At 36.1% G+C, this 13,236-nt stretch overlaps 1 protein-coding gene across 14 annotated transcripts in view; it reads left to right on the forward strand.

Annotated features, from left to right (window-relative positions):
- SYNE1 (spectrin repeat containing nuclear envelope protein 1) overlaps positions 1 to 13,236 on the forward strand; it is a 437,497-nt gene that overhangs the window by 77,801 nt on the left and 346,460 nt on the right. For all 14 annotated transcript variants that reach the window (XM_032407632.1, XM_032407640.1, XM_032407639.1 and 11 more), the window contains exon 3: positions 5,600 to 5,661. In XM_032407632.1, coding sequence (XP_032263523.1) covers positions 5,600 to 5,661 — 62 coding nt within the window. The remainder of the gene's footprint in view (positions 1 to 5,599; positions 5,662 to 13,236) is intronic.

The raw sequence follows: 13,236 nt of genomic DNA on the forward strand, positions 1-13,236 counted from the left end.
TCCTGGGGTCCTGGGATTGAGCCCTGAAGATCAAGCCCTGAGTAAGGCTCCCTGCTCAGTGGGGAGTTGGCTTGTCCCTCTCCCTCTGCCCCTCCCACCCCCGCTTGTGCTCGCACTCTCTCTCAAATAAATAAATAAAATCTTTAAAACAAACAAAAAATTCACCATCTGTTAGAAGGACATTGCATATATTTTAATTTATTTTAATTTAAATTACTATTTAAAAGCTAATGACCATAGGACTCTCTTTCACAGTTTTACATATTATATATGGTAAAATGAAAATGTAATTAACATGTTTGTAGGCAGCAAAATTTTCATGATTGATTGCAAAGGCTGCAAATAACCCAGGCCACTTTTTACTGTGGCCTCTTTGCTTATGTGTAAGTCACTTGGGATAAACAACAGTTGTGCAAAATCAGCAAGTCACTGTTACTATGACTCATTAGGAGGAAAACTGTTGATTATAGTCAGGTGTGACTGTTTGTTAATGGTCAAATTTAATCACTGTTGCTAAATTGGACTTCATTTCTGCATGTGTCATGATCTTATCCTGAAATGGCAAAATACCTTAAAAATATATAACAGGACAAAGAAATAAAGAAATTGAATGTCAGAGCCAGCTCCCTTCATCTTTCACTCATTTCTAGAGAGGGATAGTGCCTTGGAATTTGGGGATTATTTCTTATAACAACATTACCCGGGACCATGCTTGTACAATAGCCTTCCTGTATAGACCCTTTTTTAAAAATTAATTTTTTTTTATTATTATGTCAAACCATACATTACATCATTAGTTTTTGATGTAGTGTTCCATGATTCATTGTTTGCATATAACACCTTTCTTAAGGCCTAACGGCTTCCAACTCTTGGGTCTGTTGGACCAACTGCCTTTGAAACAGAACCAGTGATGGGGACCTCAAGGGTGAAGAACTTGATTTCCATAACTAGTTTTCTTTTTTTTCCCCTCATACAGTCTGGCCTTTAGAAAGAAATCAAGATTCAAGTTTAGAGAAGAGGAGAGTTTGAGCTGCCTTTGCCCAGTAATACCTGGATCAAAACCTGGCCTTAAATTGCAGCCTATTACAGGTTCTGATCTGTGGAGCACCCACCTCCCAGTCTAGCTTCTGCATTCTCACCTCTCCTTTGTGCTGATGCTGCCATCCTACCCAGACGTTTCATGATACATTTGCAATGCATCTGGAGCCTGCTGCTTCTCTTTCCTTCCTTGGTTAGTGACATCATTATGCAGTTACCTATGATAAAAATCTAGAAAACACCCCTAACTCCTGTCGGTCTACTTCTGATAGTTACCGTGCAGCCGTCTCATGCACCTCATGCGCCTCATGCATCTCATGCACTGTGCAGCCATCTCATGTCCCTCTTAGCACATCCTGAGAACAGAATTCATCCCTACCTTTAACATGTGTTCTGCTAGTATATTCCCAAATATCCTCCCTGCTCCCAGCCTCTTCTCCCTTCAATTAAGCCTCTACACCACCATTGGAATATCTATTTCTGTGTCTCAGGTCTCATATGATCATGTCTTTGTCCTGTCCAAAATTGTTGGTGGCTCCCTATTGTCCATAGATAGAGACCAAACTCCATGGCATGCTATTCAAAGACTTTAATAACCTGATTGTTACCTGTTTTCTAGGCTTACTTCCTTGTTAAGCCTTCTTAAACCCTCTCTACTTTATAATTCAGCCGAAACAGATTTTTACTGTCACTTTAATATATCATGCCATGCTTTTAAAAGACTGCCTCTTTCTCCTAAAAATTTGTCTACCTGAGAATTTCTACTTATTTGCTGATGTTTGATGTAATGGCACCTCCTTTTTTAGCTTCTCTGAATCTTCCAGCCTGTTCCATTTCCCTATAAGAGAATTACTTGCTCCTGTATTTATATTCCCTCAACGTTTTACATGTTCCTCCATTACAGTAGCTGACACAATGCTTTGAGCTATTATTTATATACTTGTCTCTTCCATTTATTATCAGTTCCTTAGAGCAGGGCCTGTTGTTTAGTCTCTAGCACTTCCTTAGCAAATGCATCCATTCATTTCCTTATTAAGCATCTACTAAGCAATAATGAATAAGACAGTGATGGTAAGTCAGATGTGGTCCACGCCATCTCATCTAAAACTTAGATCCTAGTGGTGGAAATGAACAGGCATCCAAAAGATGATGGTGTCTTCACTAGATTGATCTTGATTGAGATGAGATATTTGGGAAATAAAACCAACAACAATTCCTTATGAATTTGTTGTGGGGGAGGAGGATAAGTAAAGACCCAAGGATGACCTCCAACTGACTGGCTTAAGAACTAGGTGGATTTTAGTTTGCATTAATAGAAATTAGGGATTAAGATTTATAAACAGGATTAACTTCTTATTCTCTGTGAGTCCTAGAACTGGAGATCTAAGTTTACATGTATGACATAGACAAACTTCTCTGTGTTTACAACTAACATATATGTTCAGCTAAATGTCTTAATGAATTACTCTTTTTATGATTTTAGTGGAAATATTTAGCATGCATACATGTGGACACTTGGTAAGACCATATCATGTTGTTGTTCTGAAAAGTGTAAGATAGAAAAATCACTATAAGATTAACAGTTAAATATACTTAAATAATGCTTTCTCAAATATAACTACATATTCACAAGAACTATAAACCTATATCATGTAGATTAGGTCAGCTCTTCATCAACAGCTTTATAAAGCAGTGCTGTTGTTCATAATGTTGTTTTAATGCAATGTGGTAGACATTCATCACATGTTTTATATTACTTCCATGACTGAAACATTTTATGCTATTGGTATCAGATTTAATTACCAAATCCTGGGCTAAATTATTTAGATTTTTGTATCAAAAAAATGAGTATTTGCTGATATGTTTTAGGAATTTTTCTTTATTTGGGGAATATAGTAAGTAAAATCAGAAAATATTTACTTAGAATTCAGTTGGCTGTGTCTGATGATATAAAAAGTAGACTCCTAGGACCCAATAAACTCTGCTTTTGCAGCCATAATATAAAAGGAAACATGTAGAGAATTTGAAACTTAGATACATATATAATGAATGCTACAAAAAAAACGCATAATTTGAACTTTTAAAAAAAGGCCCTTTAGCCAAAGTCTAAATATAAACTCAGAGATTTATCATCAGAGGAAACTATTATAATAGCAGTATTGTTTCATTAAAGGTGGGAGTAGTAAAAATATAACAACTTAAAATCAGGAAGTAATATCAATAGATTATTACCTACATTTATGACAATACTATGCTAATTTAAGATTTTAAAACATTTATATCTTGCAACATTAATAAAATTGTGCATAATCTCAAATTCAGTTTAAGATTTTATATATACTCTAGCTGTACCTATAGTCTATTTTATTTTATTTTATTTTTTTCTTAAAGATTTTATTTATTTATTTGACAGAGAGAGAGATAGCAAGAGCAGGAACACAAGCAGGGGGAGTGGGAGAGGGAGAAGCAGGCTTCCTGCCAAGCAGGGAGCCCAATGTGGGGCTCGATCCCAGGACCCTGGGACCATGACCTGAGCCGAAGGCAGATGCTTAATGACTGAGCCACCCAGGAGCCCCCCCTATAGTCTATTTTAAAATTAGAATTGGATTTTATATATTATAGAAGTTCTGAATTTCATCAAATCTAGCTTGATTAGTTAAGATTATTCTGCTGCTACATGACTTTATTTATAGAACCTAAAGATTTTGAGGTCAAATTCAGGGTGATTTAACTATGAATTTATCATTTTAATATGATTAATATTTGATATGACTAATATAATGATTTCTGAGCTCTCCTTGGGCAGTAGTAAAATGGTGTAAGAACCTGACTTGTAGAGGTGAACACTTGGGTCTACCACTGGGTGGCTTTGGAAAAAATGCTTAACTTCCACGTACCTTGGTTTTCTTATTTGTGAAATGGCATTATAATATTTCTTGCTTGAAGATTTGCTACAAGAATTAAATGAGTTAATAAGTATATATTACATATGATGATATATAATAATTCGTTTAATTAAAATATAATAGGATCTATATAGAGACATAGAGATAGAAATATCCGTGCCTGGGTATCCGTGAAACTAATATAACACTGTATGTTAATTATACTAGAATTAAAAAAAAAATGGTTCAGAAGAATAAATGGTACCCTGGGTGCCTGGGTGGCTCAGTCAGTTAAGCATCTGCCTTAGGCTCAGGTCATGATCTTAGGGTCCTGGGATCAAGCCCTGTATCAGGCTCCCTGCTCAGCAGGGAGTCTGCTTCTCCCTATCCCTTTGCCCCTCCCTCTGCTCCTGATCTCTCTTGCACTCTCTCTCTTTCAAATAAATAAATAAAATCTTAAAAAAAAGAATAAACAGTACTCTGACTTTGCCAGGAATATTTCTGTAGGGAAAGAAGACATTAATAATTTTGATGAAGGGATTATTACGTACATGTAGATTCATCCAGAGTATTTGCTTGCTGAGTCATTTCAAACCGAACAATCAATAATTACTTTGATTTGCTGGGGAAATAACACTACTAGAAATAATTAAAAGCATTTGGAACCAGAAGGTAAATTTGCATTATCACTTCCCATACTGCAAACATGAAGACTTTAAAACATTATGAGTCATATTATGTTAGAGCACAGAATTTATATATTATAGGTGACAATAAGCTGCTTTTGTGCTAATTGTTTCACTTAGCATTTATTTGCCAAAATGATCACATTTTTGATACAATAAATTATTCTTCATTTTTTCCTTTATATCTTTCCTTGGTCAAAAAACATACAAAATGGAGTAATATTTTTAAAATTTGTGACCAAAGCATGTCATTTTAGCATTTTAAAACTTACTTTCTATAATTTCCAATAAATTATGTTTTTTTTCCTCTACATTTAGTTGTCATCTAATCCTCAATATAACAGGCCATTCATATCATGAAAGGTCTAAAAATAGCCTGCTTCTCCCTCTTCCTCTGCTGCTCCCCCTGCTTGTGCTCTCTCTCTGTCAAATAAATAAATAAATAAATAAAATATTTAAAAAAAAAAAAAGAGGTGGTGGGATCTTTGGAGGTCATCCAATCTGGGTGAAGTCCCTGTAATGCCTCACATACGCAGCTCTGTCTTACTGCATTACCGTATAATTCTCTACTATGCATATGCCCTTGCTTGTCTGTCTCTCCTTCTAGATTTTCCATGGCGGAGACATTGCCCTGTTGTTTTCTGTCTATCTCTGCACCTAACATAAAACTTGGCACTTAGTTGGTCTCAGTGAACTTTTTCCAAACAGCTTTACTGAGGTATAATTGTATAGTGAGCTTTCAATAAGTGAATGAAGGTAAACATAGGGCTAACATATTGAAAATTTTGAAGCATTTGCTGATAATGTTTAAAGGAGTAGTCAAACTGGAGTTGTACTGACACTTCCTTCAAGACAACAATTGGCAAAGTGGGTTAGAAGATAAAATAATATTATGATTACTTCTAGACTTTGTAACCCAATGTCTTTTGGGATACAACTTCATGTTATACTGTGTTATCTAACTAGATTCATTCATTTTTTTTCTTCTAGATGAGCAAGAGATAGTACAAAAACGTACTTTCACAAAATGGATCAACTCTCATCTGGCCAAGGTAAAGCAAACTACCTAGAGTTCTATGTTTACTTATTTGGAGCCAATAAATCATTAAATGCCAAGTGTAATAAAGGAACACTGCTGGCACTCTTGTCACTAATACTAATCAATGATATTGGCAGTTCTATCAGTTTAAGTGTTGCTTATCTGTGACATTTGCTAACATTGTCTCTGAGAAGAAATGAATGGATAGCTAGAATCAAGAGCAGTTACTTCATGTCAATTCTGTGAATTCTGATCGAAATAGTTTGTTCAATTATTTCTAATGTACTAAGGTGTATGTCATATGGAAAGGAGACTTTGTGCTTAATTTTTTTTTTTTTATGCATTTGTTACTATTTGGAACAGAAAGAAGCAAGGAGTGGTCTGACTTGAGCAAAGAATTTAGTCTGAGTAGATCATGACAGTGTCTGGACCCCCCTCTTAGGTGCTTCGATAGCAAAGTAACCATGGTGGCAGGACACTAAAAAGACTAATCATTCTGAGATTATCCACACCGACATTAGGTTGTTATCGGGTAACTGTGTATTTGTACATTGTAATGATTTTGAACATAAATGCTACTAGAAAACAAATCCCAGTATGGCAATATTACAATAAAATTAGTCTCATAAATGCAGATGAAAAAATATGTGAACTAAAAAACATTACATTTGTAAAAATAAATATAGACGATAGGACATAACCAGACATAACCCTATGAGCAGTTTTTGATCAGGGACTTCCCCAAAGCCTCTTTTATAGTGCAGGAGCAAACAAAGCATGGCGATTTATTACAGTCCCATTGTACAAATTAACTGCTTACTGCGTGTCTAAGCTAGGTTTTGGAGACACAAAAATGTTGGTAAGACACTTTCCCAGGCCTTGAGAAGCTCACAGTCCAGTAAAGACAGAAGACTAAACGATGCATCTAGACACAGGATAAACTGGGATTATCTCTCTTATAATCTCTTTCCAAAAGCCCCTTGATGAAAAGGGAATTCTGTCACATGGTGGTTGCCCCCAGTATCTGCCCTGTGAAAAGGCAGTAAATGCCCCTGGTGGGGGCTCATTTTCTCTTGTCTTGGCTGGTGCCAGCTGGCCATTACTTTGCTACAGAATTGTCATTAGTTGGGGAAGATTATTTTTTTTCCAAAATGAAAATAGAGTTATTGTTTTTTCATATTGTTAAAAAGATTACATGCTAATTGTAAGTAATATTAATGATAAACCTCTTATACAGTGTAAAGAAAGTAGAAATCACCGTAAATCTCACGATACTGATATAACCATCACTAACATGCTGATCACCATTTTTCTACACACAGACACACACAATTTCACAAAAATGGTTGTGTATGCCTCTGTTTCACTCAGTATATATTTCCATGTTAATAGATACAGAGGTACATAATAATTTTAATGGCTGAATAGTATTTTATTATAAATATAATTACTTATATATTATGAATCATAAATTAGCCAGTAGCCTATTGATGGTCATTTAAGTGGTTTCCAGTTGTTTAATATTATATAAAATACTACATTGAAAGTCCTTGGGCATATTTCTACTTAGAATAAATTTCTAGAAGTAGGTTGATAGTCAACAGATATGCATGTTTATACTTTTAATATATACCAAGAGTTTGTGTGAATGCCCATTTCCTTACACTATTAACACTCTGAGTTTAACCGTGTTTTCTAATCTGATTGGAAAAAATAACTTATAATTAATTTTTTCAGATTTTTAAAAATAGGAGTCAATATCTTTGTGAAAGTTTTTAAACTAGAGTTATTGGGATACACACATCTATGTGCTGAATACTTAAAAAGAAGGGAAAATCTGAATGTAAGCCATGGCATACAGTATATGAAAGACTTTTGATTTTCAAAAATTTTTTTTTTTTTTAAAGATTTTATTTATTTGAGAGAGAGAGAGCACATGAGAGGGGGGAGGGTCAGAGGGAGAAGCAGGCTCCCTGCCGAGCAGGGAGCCCGATGCGGGACTCGATCCCGGGACTCCAGGATCATGACCTGGGCCGAAGGCAGTCACTTAACCAACTGAGCCACCCAGGCGCCCTCAAAAATGTTTTTATCTTTGTTTTATCATTGCTCCAAGATACTTTACATACTTATGTAATAACTGATTACTGGAATAGGCTCTACCAATGTGCATCCTTTCCTGTTCTCTTTTCTAGTCCTGCTTTATAAACTCACCCCTGTAATTTCCCATCTAAATATCTAAGTCCTACCTTTAATGTGTAGTGCTAGCCCCTCACTCACGAAGTCATTTCTGACCACATGGGAAACAGTGAGCCTGCCCCCCAGCAGATGCTCTAAGCATGGTTGCGGTTGCCCCTATACCCCTCTTCCAGTGCCATCCCCCTGTCTGCTCTGGTTTTCCTGGTCTAGTAAAGTAGAATCCAAAATCTTAGCACTTCTCCAGAACCTGTAGCATAGGTGGAGAAGTTTACCATGGCTGAAATTGTTTTGTACTGTGTATCTCAGCTTCCCAACAACCATGTAAAGTCTTTAAGGCCTATGCTGATTCTTGTAATTTTTTATAAATCTTAATAGCTCTAAGCACAGTGCTGAGTACTACACAGAGGTGCATTTTAATACAACAAGGGCAGCAAAGAGTCTTTATCTTTTCTTATTTTGTTAGAATAGTAAGGATATCACATGGGGAAAAATGATTAATTTCTGGTACTGTGCCAAGTGTTTTACACAGGTTATTTTGTAGCACACATCTTCATAGGTCTGGTAAGGGGTGCTGCTGAAATTTTAATCCAGAAATGAATCTAAAGTCCATATGTTTTCCCTACTTCACCCATTTTTGCATCAAGGGTATCATTTTGAAAATACCCAGAAACTTATTACCTCCACAACTGCTCCATTATAACCTTAATTTGATAGAGATTTTTGTTTGTTTGTTTTCTCCTCTGTATTTTGATTTCTTTTTCTTGGGTCATCTTGAAAACCAAAAACTGAAGCAGAACAATGATACCTATACGTGCTCTCCTGAACTTATTTATACTGACATTGTAGTATCTTGCCAAACATAGCTAAAACCCTCAAATTCGTTTGAGAATATTTTTCCTTTTCTGACTCACTTATATTTGGAAGACATTTTAAAAATCAAATCTGAGCCATGGCCCTACCGTGGCAGAGTTTTAGGATAGCTATATAGTCAATGTTTGTCTGCATTTGTCTCAGCAGCTAATCACATGATCCCCTACTCATTCCTCTCTCTCTTCTCATCCTTTGCCCACCTTCATCCCTATTTGAGTTTTCATTTCTAGCCCTATCTTTCTCATGCTTCCTCCTACCTCTTTCCTATTCCTGTACTATCTCTGTTTCTCCCATCCCACCTCCTACTCCGTTATACCTCCACCCAACCCCCTTTCTGTCTCTATCTTAATTTCCCCATTCCATCTTTGTCCTTCTCTTTCTGTCTGTATCCTACCCCTACAAAATCACATGCAACCTGCCCATGCAGGGCTTCACAGTCCCACTGAGGTCACCTTTACAGGCACACCCAAACTGAAATGGCAACACACACTTCCCACACCATTGCAATGTGCTCACTTACTTCTGAGGTGAGAATGATAATATTTTACTTGCAACAGAAAAAAAGGTCAACCTCATATCTTTGATCTGGCCTCTGGATCAGGACATTGTGTCACTTTTCCAACTGCCTCCATTGGAAGGCCTGTTTCCAAAGCCATTCTGTGATGCTTGAGTGTGCTTGGTCCCATCAGTCTAGCACCTTATGGACATGGACAACAGGCATGCATGTGTACACACATGCACGCAGGTGAGCGTGTACACCCATAGTCAGCTAAGCTTCACAGAGATGTATGTTAGGCCCAAGGTTTTACTAAGTCTTTTATGAAAGCAGCTTCATGAATTTTTGGTCCTTGGCTCCCAATCACTTATCAGCAACAGCCAGGCTTTCAGTCACAGGGAAATCCTAAGTACTCAGGATAAAAACATTTCTCACTAGAAGAAATAACCCACAAATAAGCAATTTGACCTGTCTCAACATGTTTTTTTTTTTAATCCCCCAGAACTTTTTGAAACCAACTTTCCCTCTTTCTTCTTGCTTATTAAATAACCAAGGCAGTGGTTTATCCTATAACTAAGAGCTAGTCTACCCCCAAGATGGAGACATAATTGCTGTCAGCTTTGAAAGGATTGGGTACCCTATAATTTCTTGGATCAGACTGAGTCTGGTTTGATGTGTTGTTTGTATGTTTTCTTGTTTATTTTGTCCAACAAATACTCAACAAATTTAGACCCTGTGTTAGTCAGCTTAGGCTGTTATAACAAAATACTGTAGACCAGGGACTTAGAGAACATTTACTCCTCATAGTTCTGAAAGCCTGAGAAGTCCCAAGATCAAGGTGATCAAGGTGCTGACAGATTCGATTCCTGGCAAGAGTCCTCTTCCTGGCTGGGTCCTCACATGGCAGAGAGAGAGAGAGAACTCTGTCTCTCTTCCTCTTCTCGTAAGGACACTAGACCCATCATGGGGGCATCACCTCATGACCTCATATACATCTAATTACTTCGCAAAGGCCCCACTTACAAATACTATCACACTGGAGGGTTAAGACTACAATATGGATTTGGGGGACACATAAACATTCAGTCCATAACTGGCCCAAAGTTCATTCTGAGGTCTGGCTTAAAGTACATGAGAATTTCTTCCAAACTTATAATATAATGATGAAAACTCAGTCCTGGCATGGGGATTTCGTTTCATTGTCTGGTAATCCTTGTAGTACATTGCTCTGTGCTTTGGAATCGTTTAGATAATCTCAGAACCAAACCACTTAAAATAGTTAAAATGCATTTTATTCCTTGGTTGTCTTCTTTTTCCCATATAATTTTCTGTTGACATCTACCAATAATGGTAAGAAAATGACCCATGTCGAAAATATTTTTTATGCTAGTAACCAAGATATTAATCTTAATTCACTTATTTCTTATGCTACATAATGTGCCAAGTTATTTTATCTCTAAGAACAAGAAAGGAGGAAAGTGCTAAGTTGGCAGGAAAAAAAATAAGAGTTTCAACTTTTCTAGAATGTAAGTTGTAAATATTTGGCAGGATCTCAGTTGTCTGAGAGCTTTTGCAGAGTAGTCATGGGAATGTTTGTGGATTTAAACTGGAATGGTAAACCATTTCATCCTAAATTCCGTGATAATATCTTACTACTACAGTGCCTTCTTTAAAATTTTTAAGAAAATTAAAAGAATAAAACTTTTATTTTAAAGGACAATTTAAAAGACTCATTATTTAGAAGAAAATTTGTATCTATTTTCTCAAAATTTTCTTTGGAAATTGAGTATATCTAGAAATCGCTTTAATGCTAGGTTCTGCAAGGTTTGAAGGGCTGGAATGTTGAATTGAGAAGTAGAAAAATAGATTGTTCTCTCCTAAGATCATTCAATCTTGGGTGCGTTAGGAGATGTTTAAATGATTTTTCATGGAGATGAATTTGGGGAGGGTTTTTAATGGGAAAATTTTAATTTTGTTCTTGGCTGTTTTGCTCACTTGCAAATTAACAAACTATTTACTTCTAATTAAGGAAAATAATAAGCTCTTTTATTGATGGCATTCCATTCTATTATAACAATTCTTTATAAATATTATGACAGCTGTGGGAAGAGATAGGGTGCAAATAAGAAAGCAATCTGTTTTAAAAAACAAACAAACAAAAAAAAACCTTTTCTTAAAACAAAAATGCTACTGAAGCAAGGAAAAAACCCAAGAATCTTCTGTGTATATGTGTTTTATGCCACTTTTAGTACACAGATGTAGATTTTCTAAACTTGTGGATATAATTAGCAGTTCTTTTTTTTTTTTTTGATGTCTTCTTTGTTTTCAAATTGAAACCTTTATGCTTCTGTAATTATTTAAAACATTACAAATCACAAATTGTCAATATAATGTAATGTAACTTTAACAAAAATTAGTGGGTTACATTTATTTTATATACCTGATAATTCCTTTCAGGAATGGGGTTTCATCAGACATGGACTCTATCATTTTCTTTTCAGGAAGATACGTGAATCTTTCTTTTCTGTTTGCCCTATTAATGAAAGAAGGTATTTGTTTTTTAATTAGCCCCATATTGATTTCAAGTAATGTTTTTTCAAAGTTAGGTCCTGATTCAGTTCTAGCATCTCATCACTCATTGCTAAAAATATTTTTAAATTGCATTTATTGAACTTTTACCATGTGCCAATTACTCTGCCTCAGCAACTTTGTCTTTTATTTTATCTTCACTACAAGAATCAAATATAAGTATTATTTTCACCATTTTACAGATTATGATCCCAAAGCTTAGAGTTAATAAATTCAAGGTCACATAACAAGTAGATGAAAAACCAGATTTCAACCCCAGGCTTCTTAAGTTTGGGCATTAACCACTGTGTTATATACTCTCATGCTCCATTTGTTTCTTTGGATATTTATGCAGCAAATACTTTTTAAGGACCTATTAGGTGCTAGGGGTTATGGACACAGTAGTGAATAGACCCATTGTCCATGCCATCCTGGAACTGATAGTCTCACAGAAGAAACAATTACAGCAGGGTGTTGTGGTAGATGCCGTGAGAGGGGAAGTACAGGGTGTCAGGGAGCACATGACAAGCACAACCAACCACAGGGGAAATCTGAAGGAAGGCATCAGAATAGGCTTTCAGAGAAAGAAACATTTAAGTTAGGGCCTAAGCAATGCCTGTGGGATTTGGTACATGAAGGAACCAATGTTTTTAAAAGTTGAGAGATGAGAAAAAAACATGGTACATTAAAGGAAATGGAAGTTCAGAATACCTGAAAATATGGTTCCAGGAGTGGGTTGGTAACATTGGTCAAAGGCCAGTCATTAAGAGGACTTGTACTGTGGTATGGGCAGTAGGAGACATTAAAGAATCTTAGGCAAGGAATTAAATGATCACCCTGGCCCTAAAAATCTCTGTCTCTCTCTGTATCTCTCTCTGTCATAAATTAGAACAGGAACAAGTAACATTAGAGGTGGAGTAGGAGAAAAGTAGACACATTGGAAGATACGTAGGAATAGACTCAGTAATTAATCAGAATCTTGGAGAAAAAGGAGTCAAGAATGACATCTAGGTTTCTGACATGAGCAAATGATTGCGATCATTCACAAAGGTAGAGAATACAACAGGCTTGGGGGAAAGCTAGTAGTCTAGTTTTGGACTGAGAAATTACTCAGAGATAAACCCATTTGATTTGGCAGTTAGGAAATCATTGACCACCATAGGGAGTAGCCACGTTATAACAGAAATCAGACTCTAGCAAACTGGTGAGTAAACGAGAGGTAAGGATGTTAGGACACTGAATGTACTTACATGTTCATGAGATAGAGTATTAGCTAAAACAGAACATAGGATCTGGTGGGAGCTGTTTTAATAAAGGGTAGTTTTAAGTGTGTGTCTATTGAAAGGAATGATCAAGAACTAAGTAGAGGGGAAGAGACTGCAAAAGAAGGGAAAGAAAGTTGTTTCAAAGACACAGGCTCTCAAGGAGGCAAGGTGGGAGAGAAAATCAAGAGCACAG

The sequence above is a fragment of the Phoca vitulina genome, unplaced genomic scaffold (genome assembly GCF_004348235.1).
Source record: "Phoca vitulina isolate PV1807 unplaced genomic scaffold, GSC_HSeal_1.0 scaffold9, whole genome shotgun sequence".
NCBI lineage: Eukaryota > Metazoa > Chordata > Mammalia > Carnivora > Phocidae > Phoca > Phoca vitulina.